This window comes from Ochlerotatus camptorhynchus, unplaced genomic scaffold, assembly GCF_037179485.1.
Source record: "Ochlerotatus camptorhynchus isolate MF236.1 unplaced genomic scaffold, CSIRO-AGI_Acam_v1.1 ptg000639l, whole genome shotgun sequence".
NCBI classification, from domain to species: domain Eukaryota; kingdom Metazoa; phylum Arthropoda; class Insecta; order Diptera; family Culicidae; genus Ochlerotatus; species Ochlerotatus camptorhynchus.
This window is the reverse complement of record NW_027041118.1, coordinates 939,004-954,680: the sequence shown is the minus strand read 5'-3', so window position 1 is coordinate 954,680 and position 15,677 is coordinate 939,004. Positions and strand designations below refer to the sequence as shown.

The following is a 15,677-nucleotide window of genomic DNA, read 5'->3' as shown; positions in this document are numbered from 1 at the left end:
CTTTAGCCAGCTTGGAAGCGGACCACTCCGGATTTTCCAGTTGTTGTTGTGTACAATACTTTGATCAAACTTGCACCAGTTGTTCTCTATAGAAGTTTAAATAAACCACTGTCAAAGATTTTCAATTCACAACACTAGAGGCACGCTAGCTTCCGGGGAGGGGCGTACCAATTGAGAAATCCAACTTAAACTCCTGCGCGCCTGGTGGCATGTATAAGCACTAACCGACGGTGATAAGTCTGTGACAGTCTTTGACAATTCTATTGATTGTTTGCAAAATTGTTTAATTTCAATGTAATTTCTTGCAAATCTCTTGTTAAAATGGATGAATCTTGTACCAAATGCATAAAACTAATTTGTAATGCATTGTTCCTAAATAAAAATCTTCTTCAAGACTTTTAAATTATAGAAAACATGTCAAGGTTTGAAATCATGTGCCGATTAAACAGCAGACAAAGTTGGCCGACTAAATCAATCGACGAAAAACTATCAAATAGGCCGATTGCTCGGTGTATCACCAGACGAAAAACGATTTAATCTGCTGATTAATACTCTGACTGAAATTAAATTTTAAGTGGCAATAAGAGTTCTGCATTTTTGAAACAAAGAAAATAAAATGAACTCTCCGCAGAATCGGTTCATTTCGAGCAATATCATTTTCGTGTAAGTCATTGTGTTCCTTGTTACCGAGTCACGATGAACATTTCTCATATCAAACATGACTTGACTATCGCTTGTTTCGTTCGTCAAGTACATCAGTTCATTTGATTTGAAGCAAAGACTTGTTTCAATTGACGCAATGAATGACTCGAAATCTGCTTCCTTCATTTTTTCCACTTTCACTTCAATTCGGGGATCATTCGACTTGTGACGCGTCGCGTCGTCAGGCATCGATACATAGTATCCAGATAGTATCCACACAATATCGGTTGCCGATAGTGATGTCATCTGGACTATGTAGTAATAAAATGTTATTTTATATTAAACGAAAATTAAATTAACGAATTCAAGATGGCGGTCGCCGGGATAAGGAAAAGTCTCAAATACCCTACAATATTGGTATTTTAGGAACGGGGACGATGCGAAGGTGCCGAAAATCGATGTCTGAAGCCATTTTGGATTCCAATATGCCGGCCATCGGGCTCAGAAAAAAAAAATGTAAAACATCCTAAGATATGAAAATCGATATTCGACGCCATTTGTAGGGTATTTGACACTTTTCGTAAAATTGGAAGCTGCCATCTTGATGTCACTCCGATTCCTAAAGTACCCATTTTGCTAGCTTTTAACATGGCGTCAAACATTGGTTTCTGGACTCGAGACATTGCTGGAGTTTTGAAAATACCTGCATTGATGGGTATTTAACAGTATTTCCCACTTTTTCTGAAACCAGAAGTCGTCATCTTGGTTTTAAATATGGCGTCTGACATCGATTTTTGGCATCTACGTTCTGAAAATTTCCCATATTTTAGTTCTGAAAATTTCCTTATTTTAGGGTATTTGACACTTTTTCTCAAATCGGAAGCCGCCATCTTGGATTTCACAATGGCATCGGATATTGATTTCCAGCTTCTAGACATTACCCTGATTGAAAACTGTATGTATGGATTTTGATAGAATTTTCAATTTTTTCAAAATTTCAAGAATTTAAGAATGGCGTCGGACATCGACTTTCATTCTCTAAACGACATCCCGATTCCAAAAATACTCATATTGATGGGTATTTGTTAGTATTTCCCACTTTTTCTAAATCTGGAAGCCACCATCTTGGATTTCAAAATGGCGTCGCATATCTATTTCCAATCTCTAGTCACCCCGAATAAAAAACTATGGGTATTTGAAAGTATTTCCTATTTTTTTCTTAAATCGGAAGCCGCCATCATGGATTTCAAAATGGCGTCAGACATCCATTTCTGGCCTCTAGATGACATGCCGATTACTTATGTCGTTTTCGTTTTTGCGGTGTAGCACTGGTTTAGTGTAAGCAGGAATAAGTGCGAGTCTTTGACAGCTTAACATCATTTGTTTGTAAACAAAGGTGCATCCTATATCTACACCCTAAAATATTTTGGTGTACGGCAGTGTAACACCGGTGTAGCTACACCGCAAAAACGAAAACGACATTAAAGCCGCCATCTTTGATTTCAAAATGGGGTCGGATATCGATTTTCAGTCTCTAGATTTCATTCCAATCCCAAAAATACCATATTGATGTGTGTTTGACAGTATTTCCCACATTTGTTTGAACCGGAAGTTACAATCTAGGATTTCAAAATGGCGTCGCATATCTATTTCCAATCTCTAGACGTCACCCGATTTCAAAAATACCCAGATTGAGGGTCGGCAACAGGATTTTCCCATTTTTCTGATATAGGAAACCGCCATATTGGATTTCAAAATGTCGTCGGATATCGATTTTCAACCTCTAGACGTCACCCCGATTAAAACATTACCCTATTGATGGCTATTTGACAGTATTTTCCACTTTTTCTGAAAAAGGAAGCTGCCATCTTAGATTTCAATATGGCGATCATTGATTCAAATTGGCGTCGGATATCGATTTTCAGCCTCTAGACGTCATCATATTTTTTAAAATGGAAGCCGTCATCTTGGATTTTAAAATTGTGTCGCATATCGATTTTCGATCCTCAGACGTCACCCCGATTCCAAAAATACCCATATTGATAAATCGTTGTCAGTATTTCACACTTTTTCTGGAATCAAAAGTCGTCATCTTGGATTTCAAAATGGCGTCGGTCATCGATTTTCGGTCTCTAGACGTCCCTCCGATTCCAAAAATACCCATATTGATGGGTAAACAAATCACCCGACAATGATAAATTTTACATCCACGGGCACAGATCTATGAGCATGCGAGTGAACAATCAACAAAAGTCGGAAAAACTGCGTGAATTTGGTTCGATTGCGCAAGTAAGTTCATTTGACAATGAAAGACGAAATGAACACTAGTCAAGGCTATACAACAGCATGAAAACTGATCGAAAGTGGTTCTGTTGATGTTGAAGAGCATCTGCTCGAAGAGAAGACAGAATGACTTTCAATTGAAAGCGATGATTGACAGCTTCGTCGTCGCTTGACGATAATCGATTGAAAGTGACTTTGTTGGGCCGTGGTGGCAATAGATTAAGTCGGTGGACGAATCGGGTGATTTGGATGATGTTTGTTTATTTGGCAGATATTTTCGAAACAAAGTACGATAAAATTCAGCATAATATACCATTATTACGAGTACTACTTTTTGCTCGGATCATTTTTTGACTTCATGTATTCAGTTTGACACATTATTTCGGACTTATCACCGCTGCGATTGCAGTGCCACGGTAGCCGATTGACACTTGGATTTGTCAATTTACTTTTAGGTCGTGAACCATTTGCCGAGTTTAATTTAACTCGTGGTTAAAAATGACATTTCGAAAGTTACCGATCGATCGGTTTTCAAGCAGAACTCAGCCACGGTTGTCAAAATTGGACTTCTTGTCGGTCAGAAATAAGGGTTAATCGATAACTTTCCATCTGTCAAATTTTAACCACAAGTTAAAAAATCCGCTAAATGGTTCAGAGCCTAAGGCAAGACAAGACAAGAAGTTAAATTTTGGCAACCGTGGCTGAGTTCTGCTTGAAAACCGATCGATCGGTAACACACGGATTTTCGAACATGAGTAATAACATTCGAAATGTCACTTTTTACCACGAGTTAAATTTAACTCGGCAAATGGTTTACAGCCTTAGTCAGCCTTTAGCTTATTGGTCAAAGTGATGGAGGGTTTAAAGAAGAGGGTAAATTTAGGGTTGAAAAAATTCACCTTCGTGATGGTAGATCGAAGAAAAAGCTTTATATTGAATATTTCTGGTGTAAAATATCATCAATGTGGTGCATGGAGGGACTAATCAAAATGAAAATTGGAAAAATTGAATAACGCTAAAAATTTGGAGGTGCACATTTAACTGAAAATGTCTGGTGGAAAGTTCGCTGCACTGTGGTGAATATAGAAGCAAGGTTTATCATTTTTCTGGTGCATAATTTGCATCGTTATGATGAATGCAAGCTTCATTGAAAATTTATGGTGGTAAATTTGCAGCATTCTGGTGCATGAAGAGCCAAAGCCTGAAAATTGCATCACAAAGGTGCATTGTGAAACAAACTTCACTGACAATTTTTTGTGCACCGTTTTGGTGAATGGAGGAGCATGATTAATTGAAAATTTCTGGTGCAAAATTTGCATCGCTCTGATAAATGAAATGAACGGAAAATTTCTGGTGAAAAACTTGCACTGGTTTGGTAAATGAAGGCACAAGCTTTATTTAAAATTAAGCTTTATTGAAAAATTCTGGTGGAAAATCTGCACCGTTCTGTTGAACGGGTGGGCAAGCTTTTTGGAAAAAATTTTGGTCTTAAATTTGCATCCTTGTGCTGAAAAGAGAAACAAATTTTAATAATAATTTCTGGTGTAAAATTTGCACCATTCTGATGTTTGGAGGGAAGCTGCTTTACTGAAAATTTATGATGAAAAATCTAAAAATAGGGGCAAGCTTTATTTGGTGGAAAACCTGTAACATTTTGATGATAGGAAAAGCAAGCTATATTGAAAATGTCTGGTGGAAAAAAAAATGGAAAAAGGAAATCTGCACCAATCAGAAGATTGGAGAAGCAATTTTTATTGAACATTAATGGTGGTAAATTTGCATCGTTCTGATCAATTGAAATTTTCCGGTGGCAAATTTGTATTGGAAATTTCTGGTGTAAGATTTGCAACAATCTGCTGCATGGAGAGGCCTGATGTAAAAATTGCACAGGTCTGGTGAATGGAGGGGCAAGCTTTATTGAACATTTATGGTAGAAAAACTACAACGATTTGGTGAATGGGTGGACAACTTAATCTTGATTTCCGAGAAGAACCTCAAGGGTATTGAATTCTGAGGATAGTTCTAAAAGAAAATTCTGCGAACAATCTCTAGTGAATCCTACAGATAGTTCCAAGATAATTTCTAAAAGAATACCGAGAGAATCAAATTTTGAATGAAATTCCAAAGGGATGTTGAGAAAAATTTCAATGGAGCTCCGAGGATAATTTCAAGCTCATTCTGGGAAGACTTTCTGGAGAATGCAGAGGAAATTCTTCTGAAACTTTAGGGAAATTTCAGTTTCAAGGTGTTCTGAGAAAAAAAAAATCTAAAATATTCCGAGAAGAGTCTCAAGGATATTTAATTCTTATGACAGTTCCTAAATATTTCTGGGGAGAATTTAAAGAAAATTCTGCAGATAATTTTTAGTGCATTTTGCACAATTTTGAAAAGAATACCGAGAAAATCCAATTTTGAGTGTAATTTCTAAGGAATTTAAAGCAAAATTTCAAGCGAATTCCGAGGATAATTTCTAGCTCATTCAATTCCAATGTGTTCTGAGAAAAAACACGAAGAGTTCTAAATATAATTCCAGTGGAATTCTGAGAAGAACTTCAAAAGAGCTCCTAGGAGAGTTCTAAAAAAATCCGATAAGAACCTCAAGGATATTGAATTCTGATGACAGTTCCAAAGAATTTCTGGGGAGTATTTCAAGAAAATTCTGCGTTAGTTTCTAGATAATTCCGAAAAGAATACCGAGAAAATTAAGTTTTGAGTGAAATTCCAAAGGGATTTTGAGGAAAATTTCAAGGGAGTACCGATAATTACTAGCTCATTCCAGGAACATTTTTTTAGGAAATTCTTCTGATACTCTAAAGGAATTTCAGTTCCAAGGTGTTCTGAGTAAAAGTCAAGAAGAGTTCTAAAAATAATTCCAGAAGACTTCTGAGAAGAATTTCAAAGGAGCTCATAGAGTGCTAAAAATTTCGAAAAGAACCTCAAGAAATTCTGAGGATGGACTTTTTCGCAACTGTACAAAGTTTAAAGACTTTTGGATTCCCTAATTGAACAGTGGGTATTAGTTTTCCATTGAACCTTGGTCTATTGTTGTCTTACTAAAAAATCGTCTAAGAATCTTCTCTGAAAATTTCAAGTCATTTGTTACCGTTGTTAAAAAGTTACAGCTGTTTATGAGCGTTGCAATAAATTCGGGATTGTCTTTTATATCATCTTTAAAACATGTTGAATGTTCGGCATCATTGTCTGTTAAATTGTCAATTTCCGCAGTTTGCATTGAAGAAGATGAACCACCACCGGAGCAAAAAATAAATAAAATTAGCTAAATTAAACAGTAGGGAAATAGTGGTGGGTGGACAGAACCATCTCCCATCATTTAATCCCCAGAAATAAAATGCCCCTCCTTAACAAGATTCCTGTGCACGCTAGTGCTAATGTATATGGCTCGTTCGTGGGTAAGAACCGCACGAACGGAGGTGTTGGAGCCAGATGAGCTACATTGTTTAACGCAGCTATGGTGAGCCAGTATTTGCGCATTGTATGCTTGAACCTGGGCCTGCTTGCGCTCGTTTCAGGCGGCTTTCGAGGTCAACCTTTCGCACCAATTTTTTTCGTCGCATGTACTGCCTGGATGTGACAGATTCATGCAATGTTGGCAGGTTCGAGGCTGGTTGCGATAAGTCACCAGTGTTTGTTCGCCTTGTATGTCGATGAAAGATTTGATGTGTCGTCGCAAGTCCATCTTGATAGCCCAAACTCCTGAAGAAGTCCCTTGGACGACACAATTTTCGCTCCAGGTTAGCTCCTTCGTGCTCAATGCATCGCCGAACTGCTTCAAGGCAGCAACTATTTCGTCTTTCGTCACATTTTCAGACAGGTTGTGAAGTTTAATGTCTACACCACATCGTCCATCTGAAGTCGCCATTTGTATTTATTTTTGATCACCTCCAGTCCATCTCGTCCTAAGTTGCATTCGAACCAACACATTTAACATGTACACAGTTTTGAGTGTGGTTCATTAGAAGGCGTAGGTCTTGGTCGAGCCGCAACTCGAAAGTTTGGTGGGGGTTCCTGGGTTAATATGCACCCGTTAAGGAAATCAAGGTTTTTTTTCCGTTAAAACATAAAGCAACTATGAATATCATGAATTGCATAAATTCTCTGAAGCGTTATTTAGTTGTTTATATTTGCAACATGCATGAAAACTTTGAAAATGCCTCTAATCGGTGCAAAATACAGCCATGTGCGGGTAAAATGCACTACAATGCACCCCAACAATGGGACAAAATGCAAAATGTACAAACGATTCAATAGCGCGAATCAACGTGGAATTGAGCCCACGGTCTTTTGTTCAGTAAGCAAAATTGGTCGCCACTAGGTCACCCAGCTCCTTATCTCGGCGGCAACCTCACCCACAACGATGACAACATCTTTCATAAAACTCAAATATGACTTAATTTACGTACCCGCCCTCCAACCGAATTTCTTTACGCTTTACATCGTATTTTGAAGGAGAGCCGATTTAAAATTTAACTCATAATTTGAAGGAGCTTGGGATTGAACACATCATTTTCTGCTCAGCAAGCAAAATCGGTCGCCAATTACGGCCAAGCTCTTGATAAAGTTCCTGCACACTTAGAAATTTTTACAGAAATCTGTAAAATTTTACCGAAACCTCAACAGCTGAACGTTCGGTAAACAGTTTTGCAGATTTCCTGTAATTTTTCACAAATATCTGTGAATTTATCACAGATACCTGTAAATAATTACAGGAAAACTGTAAAATTGTTTACCGAACGTTCAGCTGTTGAGATTTCGGTAAAATTTTACAGAAATCTGTAAAATAATCTTAGTGTGTGCAATTACGATAAAAACTTCTCTTGAGAAGGATTTTTTTTATAGATTGCTATCGACACGGCTTTCCTAAAACTTGAATATTATTTCTTTTACGTACTTGTTTACTCTATAATGTGAAGGAGCTTGAGATATATTAACAATATGATTCCCTCTTTCGCTTAGCTGGCGAACCGAAATTTTATTTTTATTGAAATTTGGACAAAAAGTCTACCAATGTATTTATTTATCGTCACGAGGGGTAAACGAAATGAAAATTTGTTTAATATTTCAAATGAATGTATTTCAGCATTTTATTTTGTTTGGTGACAACAGTGACATGTGAGACACATTTTAAAATAATATACACAATGTAATTAATGAAAATAATTTGACTCTTTCTTTTGTAATAAGTGATATATTCGCACCCCTCGATTGTAATTGAATGATTGTTGCTGACCTTTTTCAACGCTAGATGGGGTGTGAAGTAATATTTTGCGGGTCGCCATTGTAACATTTGGAGAAGGCATGAATGGATCATGATATATTTGTCAATAAGCAAAATCGGTCACCACTAGGCCACCGAGCTCCTTATATCACAAAAAATAATTACGATCAAGTTCGCGTTCAACTTGCTGTAACTAGATTTCGGTCCCAAAGATGACCTCATAGACGACGACAATAACTGCTCTTATAAAGGATTTGATATGCATTTCCAATAAACACGTCTTAAACGGACGATCTTCTATTCAGTAAGCAAAAGGAACAGCCATCAAGCCGAGCTCGAGACGGTATTTTGGTAAATATTAAATTATGTTTAAACAAACAACTGGAAAGGATCTAATCAGAATGATCTGTATTTTTTTTACTAGTTCGTATATTTACTAGGCTCAGTCGTATGTGACACTTTACGGAGCCAAAAATCAGTAATGTTTGTATTTACGTTTTAAACAGCAGTAATTTTAGGTTAGTATTGGGTACCAATTACTCTTTCCGGGCTCGAGGTTAATGGGTAACAATTTCGATTGGAAGGAGCTAGGTAGGAAACTGGTTTTTGAAGCCTCCTTCATATACTACTCTCGGACGGTTGACCAAATCCTGGCTGGGCAGGGGCAAGTAGCACAGAAACAGAAGGATAATAAGACTGGGATAAAGTGGCTGGAAATTGTTTGGAAAGGAGGGGATGGTCACATCAAACACTAACATTAGACAAACAAAGTAATTCGTAGATCGCCTGCATATAGGGAAGATCACGGAGGGTATCCAACAGTCGTGCTCTAGAGGCGTCAGTACCCGGGCAATACCAAACTGCGTGATCGATGTCATCATAACCGGTTCTGCACCTACATGTATTGCTGTTAACGAGGTTTATTCTGTAGAGATGTGCGGCTAGCGAGTATTGGTTAGACATAAGTCTTGACATTTAATGAAGCCCCGACTTACATCCAGACCATTGAACCACGATCTCGAAGAAACATTTGGAATAATGGAAATTAATCACCGTCTAAGAAAATTACTTGTCCAATCATTTTACCAACTTAAAAGAGAACTCCGACGTACTAAATGGTAAAATTCATCATGTAAAATTCTTCAATCATAAATCTGGCCTTGTTGTGCGCCCACCTTTGCGAGAAAGTCTGCCTTATCATTGCATGGGATTGAGCAATGTGAGGGGACCCATACAAAGGTAATCATATATGATCTTTCGACCAGCAAACTCATCTGCTCCCTTACCTTTGAAAGGAAATAAGATGTGTGCCTATATTGTTTCATCGCCCGAATAGCCTCAATCGAACTGAGAAGTAATGGTCTATGGGCATGTCGGAACTCATCATCATTATACTTCAAATCTCAGCGTACATCGTACGGGTTAGGCAAAGAAGTGTGCGTTTGACTTTGTACTGTCGCATGGCCCTTCGCTCATTTTCAACTTCTATTAAATGGTTATACTACCTACTCTAACGGAACTATCTACCTACCATCTTCTAAGTCCATTCTTTAGCTTATAAATTTTCACACTAAAACTTCATGTTAGATAGCATTTCCAACCAACTCTGAAATTTGAGATTTTTTTTCGCGTATGAAGTAACCTAAAAACATTTTAAAAATAAATTACAATTATAACCTCAAAACTTAATCATCGAACTTCATCCTCCCACAAATATCATGCCTTTCGGCAAAATATTTGTTTCCATCACCGCCTCCACGTAACCCTCGGACCGAAGGTTATCGAAAAGGGGTGCATCACAAATTGATTGGAAGCTGTATACTAACAAATCAATCCCTGGAACTTTGCTTACGTCAGTAAGGCTTTCAACGCCGCCAGCAGTTCTGACCCCCCTCAAAATCCACCTATCACGGCTAGGAACGTATTTCACTTCGGTCTCATCGGAGATCCGTCTTCTTCGGGGTAATAACTCCGTATTCCGAGAAGGCTCATGAATGGAGAAAGTCAACAAGACAGTAGAGGCAGAGATAGACAATTACAAATCGTTTCCGATAAAAACATCACCGAATGGGACCATTAAAAATGTATAAAGGAAAGCAACGACAGGACAGCATCAGCACACAGACACACACTCACACAATCGATAGAGGATTGGTATATTCTCACCGACACGCCGGTGATGATACTGCTGAACGACGGTGTTTGGAAAAATCCGACAAATCGCAAATCTTTATTAATATTTAATCGAAGGAGAGATTTTCTGCTATTTGCCAAGTTCCATGCTTTTGCGATGGCTGTCCGATGTTCGGCACTGCCTTTTCTGTTGAGTGTTTGTAATTGAAAAGCTTTTTTATTGGTTTGGTTTTAATATTGCCGTCATTTTGGGGTGTCGCGCTGCACTACGTTTTGACAACTGCAATTTAACTGTCAACTGTAGCATTTTGATGCATTGTTTTAGAGTTCAATCAATAAATTAAAAACTCAAACATGATTAATGAACGTTATTTTATTAGACCTGAAATGTGTGCCAATCATGAACCACATCAGCCGGAGGCCTCACAATTATCTAGAAGCCTATCGGTCTCCCCAAACTCCGCTCTTTCCTGCATCCGTCTAGTACGGATTCAGTGGGCACTGGGTGTAGAAATCCAACAGATCGTCGCACCCTTCTTCCTCGTTGGGGGTCCAATCCGGGCAGAACTGCAATGAAACATTTCTCATTAATTAACAGCTGCCGCTGGGCCCGGTCAGCTTGTCAGTACACAAAACGGTATGACACGAAAAACCACAGGGCATCAAATTGAATTACACAAATACACCCACCCGGATGGTGTACGCGTTCATACAAGACATGGTGAAGCCCGAAATGGGATTACAGTTGTCCAACCCGGGTACGACCGGTGGGTCCCGCTGTTGGATTTCACTGAATACTGTCGCCCTCCGGTTGGCCTCTCCGATGCAGTACCGCATCGCCAGATACATCAACGGATAGCGGTCCGGGTCGGAGATCTCCTTGACGTGCTCGTTCAATGCGTAGAAATTAATCAATTTGCCATCATCGCTGGAATTGTGGTCGAACACATCCAAATAGTTGAATAGACACTCGGAGACACACCCGGCCGAACCACCGGCTAGGCCTCCGCCGGGGATTGGTACCATGGGAAACTGGGCGAACCGTCCCCAACATTCGATGTAGATCGTATCGTTGTAGGTGGTGCCACCGTCCATCCAAGGACAGCAGATTTTAGGGCTCTGCAAAACGAAGGACGGGTGCGATGGTCAAATTAACAACGGTTACAATCGATTACAATACTTACGGCTGGTGGCGGTGGAGCCAGGCAGTCTCGTTGGGCTTGGATCATGGCCAAAAGTGACAGTGCGATGGCACACGATGCTACCCGGAGCAGTTGAGCGTGCATTTTTTTTTCCGTGAGAATGTGTAAGCAACGGCTGGCGATCCGATACTGATGGTTGATCACAAATATGTGGGCTTTTATGGAAACGGTTGTGGTGATTGCGTTTCGGTTTATTACTTATGACAAATTTTGATATCGCCGATAAGCGTGGTAGCATAGCTTGGATCGATAAAAGAAGATTGTAAAATGATTTCAATCGATGATTTTGGAAGTAGGATTATGGTGCGTTGACGAAATGTGACTTTTTGGTCAAGATAATGTTATCGATCATAGAAATATAAGCCCTAATTTACGGATAAGCGATTGAATCAGTTAGAGGAGGTTAGTCATTCACTTACTTTGAATCACGGAGAAGATGCCTGTTTGGTTTGAAATGTAAGTCTACATATGTTTTTGGTAAGGAGTTCGATGCTAATTATTGGATTGAAGCTATGAACGATCATACAGAATGTTAAGTGGCTGGTTAATACACGGAAAGGCAGAATTGATTATATGATTTGAGTAGTAGCTGTACTGAAGATCCGAGAGATGTCGCCCCTTCAGTGGTAGGAAAATCATTTTTGCAGTATGGAGAATATCAGAAAATCCATGATTTGTGACTAAACATGCTTTCACAGAAGAAAACAAATAAACGAGTGTTTACCTTATCACCATAGTAATGTACTCATGCAAATTTTGTGCATCTAAAACTGCCCATAAAGACGATAATGAATAAAAACTGAAAACTTTCATGCACTTCCAAATGGTTTCCTAACATTCCCATACATTTGAAGTGACTGGCTCTCTGGATGTGGATGATGTCAAAAACAACAAAACATGATTAATTTCGGAACAGCAGAAGTCGGATTATAAAATAACAACCGTGCTTGCTGAATCAATAGTGCAGTTTAAACTTGATTTATTTGTGAACCGCTATAAACCCATAAATATGTATCATCAATATCAATAAGGAAATAGCTTTGCTACTTTTCTTATTCACAATTCTCTGAGACGACAAAACTGATTTGAATGCAAATGCTTCTATATTAGTCGTAACTGATGCCCATACTATTGCACCATACTAATTGGATGTTAGTAAATTTTGCTAATACATGGAGTAAATTTTACTTTTACTTCACTTTTACCTTACTTTTACTTTACTTTTACTTAACATTTACTTTACTTTTACTTTACTTTTACTTTACTTTTACTTTACTTTTACTTTACTTTTACTTTACTTTTACTTAACTTTTACTTAACTTTTACTTTACTTTTACTTTACTTTTACTTTACTTTTACTTTACTTTTACTTTACTTTTACTTTACTTTTACTTTACTTTTACTTTACTTTTACTTTACTTTTACTTTACTTTTACTTTACTTTTACTTTACTTTTACTTTACTTTTACTTTACTTTTACTTTACTTTTACTTTACTTTTACTTTACTTTTACATAACTTTTACTTTACCTTTACTTTACTTTTACTTTACTTTTACATTACTTTTACTTTACTTTTACTTTACTTTTACTTTACTTTTACTTTACTTTTACTTTACTTTTACTTTACTTTTACTTTACTTTTACTTTACTTTTACTTTACTTTTACTTTACTTTTACTTTACTTTTACTTTACTTTTACTTTACTTTTACTTTACTTTTACTTTACTTTTACTTTACTTTTACTTTACTTTTACTTTACTTTTACTTTACTTTTACTTTACTTTTACTTTACTTTTACTTTACTTTTACTTTACTTTTACTTTACTTTTACTTTACTTTTACTTTACTTTTACTTTACTTTTACTTTACTTTTACTTTACTTTTACTTTACTTTTACTTTACTTTTACTTTACTTTTACTTTACTTTTACTTTACTTTTACTTTACTTTTACTTCACTTTTACTTTACTTTTACTTTACTTTTACTTTACTTTTACTTTACTTTTACTTTACTTTTACTTTACTTTTACTTTACTTTTACTTTACTTTTACTTTACTTTTACTTTACTTTTACTTTACTTTTACTTTACTTTTACTTTACTTTTACTTTACTTTTACTTTACTTTTACTTTACTTTTACTTTACTTTTACTTTACTTTCTTTACTTTTACTTTACTTTTACTTTACTTTTACTTTACTTTTACTTTACTTTTACTTTACTTTTACTTTACTTTTACTTTACTTTTACTTTACTTTTACTTTACTTTTACTTTACTTTTACTTTACTTTTACTTTACTTTTACTTTACTTTTACTTTACTTTTACTTTACTTTTACTTTACTTTTACTTTACTTTTACTTTACTTTTACTTTACTTTTACTTTACTTTTACTTTACTTTTACTTTACTTTTACTTTACTTTTAATTTACTTTTACTTTACTTTTACTTTTACTTTACTTTTACTTTACTTTTACTTTACTTTTACTTTACTTTTACTTTACTTTTACTTTACTTTTACTTTACTTTTACTTTACTTTTACTTTACTTTTACTTTACTTTTACTTTACTTTTACTTTACTTTTACTTTACTTTTACTTTACTTTTACTTTACTTTTACTTTACTTTTACTTTACTTTTACTTTACTTTTACTTTACTTTTACTTTACTTTTACTTTACTTTTACTTTACTTTTACTTTACTTTTACTTTACTTTTACTTTACTTTTACTTTACTTTTACTTTACTTTTACTTTACTTTTACTTTACTTTTACTTTACTTTTACTTTACTTTTACTTTACTTTTACTTTTACTTTACTTTTACTTTACTTTTACTTTACTTTTACTTTACTTTTACTTTACTTTTACTTTACTTTTACTTTACTTTTACTTTACTTTTACTTTACTTTTACTTTACTTTTACTTTACTTTTACTTTACTTTTACTTTACTTTTACTTTACTTTTACTTTACTTTTACTTTACTTTTACTTTACTTTTACTTTACTTTTACTTTACTTTTACTTTACTTTTACTTTACTTTTACTTTACTTTTACTTTACTTTTACTTTACTTTTACTTTACTTTTACTTTACTTTTACTTTACTTTTACTTTACTTTTACTTTACTTTTACTTTACTTTTACTTTACTTTTACTTTACTTTTACTTTACTTTTACTTTACTTTTACTTTACTTTTACTTTACTTTTACTTTACTTTTACTTTACTTTTACTTTACTTTTACTTTACTTTTACTTTACTTTTACTTTACTTTTACTTTACTTTTACTTTACTTTTACTTTACTTTTACTTTACTTTTACTTTACTTTTACTTTACTTTTACTTTACTTTTACTTTACTTTTACTTTACTTTTACTTTACTTTTACTTTACTTTTACTTTACTTTTACTTTACTTTTACTTTACTTTTACTTTACTTTTACTTTACTTTTACTTTACTTTTACTTTACTTTTACTTTACTTTTACTTTACTTTTACTTTACTTTTACTTTACTTTTACTTTACTTTTACTTTACTTTTACTTTACTTTTAGAGGGTAGAGGGTTTATTTGGGTTTTATTGAACCGATTGCCGCCATCTTGGATCCCAAAATGTCGTCTGGCATCGATTTCCGGCCTCTACACGTCGTATCCTTCCAAAAATATCCATATTGTAGCGTATTTGACAGTTTTTCTTGAACCGATGGCAACCATCTTGGATTCCAAAATGGCTTCTGACATCGCTTGTTGACACAATGGAACAGGCTTGTTGTTCTAACCCAGTACAGCAACTTTGTCGAAGACAGTAAAGCTTTATGTATTGAAACAAATGAGATAATCCACTACAGCCCCCATTAGTGAAAATCCCATAAGATGTGGGTATCCTTATTCGCGGATAGCCCGGCAATAAGGAATCCGGCAATAAGGATTCCTGACTGTATTCTTATCTATCGCCATACATTGTCGTCTTATAGAAATGAATCATCATTTTTCGTAACACATTATTAATTGTATGCTCAACGGCAGAAACCAAAAAGGGTTAGTGGAGAAATTCTAAAAACCAACACAGCATTGATGGCTCAGTTGTGTTACAAATCCGATAAAACATACTCTGGTGAAACAAGATTGTAAACAAACTGAATGAGAGTCATGCATTTCTGGCTCAGAGTTTTTGACAAGATCAACCTG

The 15,677-nt window shown here is 35.6% G+C and overlaps 2 protein-coding genes across 2 annotated transcripts in view; one reads left to right on the top strand and one right to left on the bottom strand.

The window, feature by feature from the left end:
- Nucleotides 1-15,677, top strand: part of LOC135714316 (uncharacterized protein DDB_G0284459-like) — a 316,729-nt gene that overhangs the window by 234,240 nt on the left and 66,812 nt on the right. The gene's annotated exons all lie outside the window — the stretch shown is intronic.
- LOC135714389 (uncharacterized) lies at nucleotides 10,773-11,578 on the bottom strand. The gene is made up of 3 exons (XM_065237737.1): nucleotides 11,479-11,578; nucleotides 10,985-11,413; nucleotides 10,773-10,861 (listed from the first exon to the last, which is right to left on the bottom strand). The coding sequence occupies exons 1-3, from the start codon at nucleotides 11,521-11,523 to the stop codon at nucleotides 10,775-10,777; spliced, it is 561 nt and encodes a 186-aa protein (XP_065093809.1). The 5' UTR covers nucleotides 11,524-11,578; the 3' UTR covers nucleotides 10,773-10,774.

Coding starts and splice junctions, on each gene's coding strand:
- LOC135714389 (XM_065237737.1), bottom strand. CDS start 11,523: ATGATCCAAGCCCAACGAGACTGCCTGGCTCCACCGCCACCAGCC. Junction 11,414..11,478: donor TGGCTCCACCGCCACCAGCC/GTAAGTATTGTA, acceptor TTCGTTTTGCAG/AGCCCTAAAATCTGCTGTCC. Junction 10,862..10,984: donor TGAACGCGTACACCATCCGG/GTGGGTGTATTT, acceptor GTTTCATTGCAG/TTCTGCCCGGATTGGACCCC.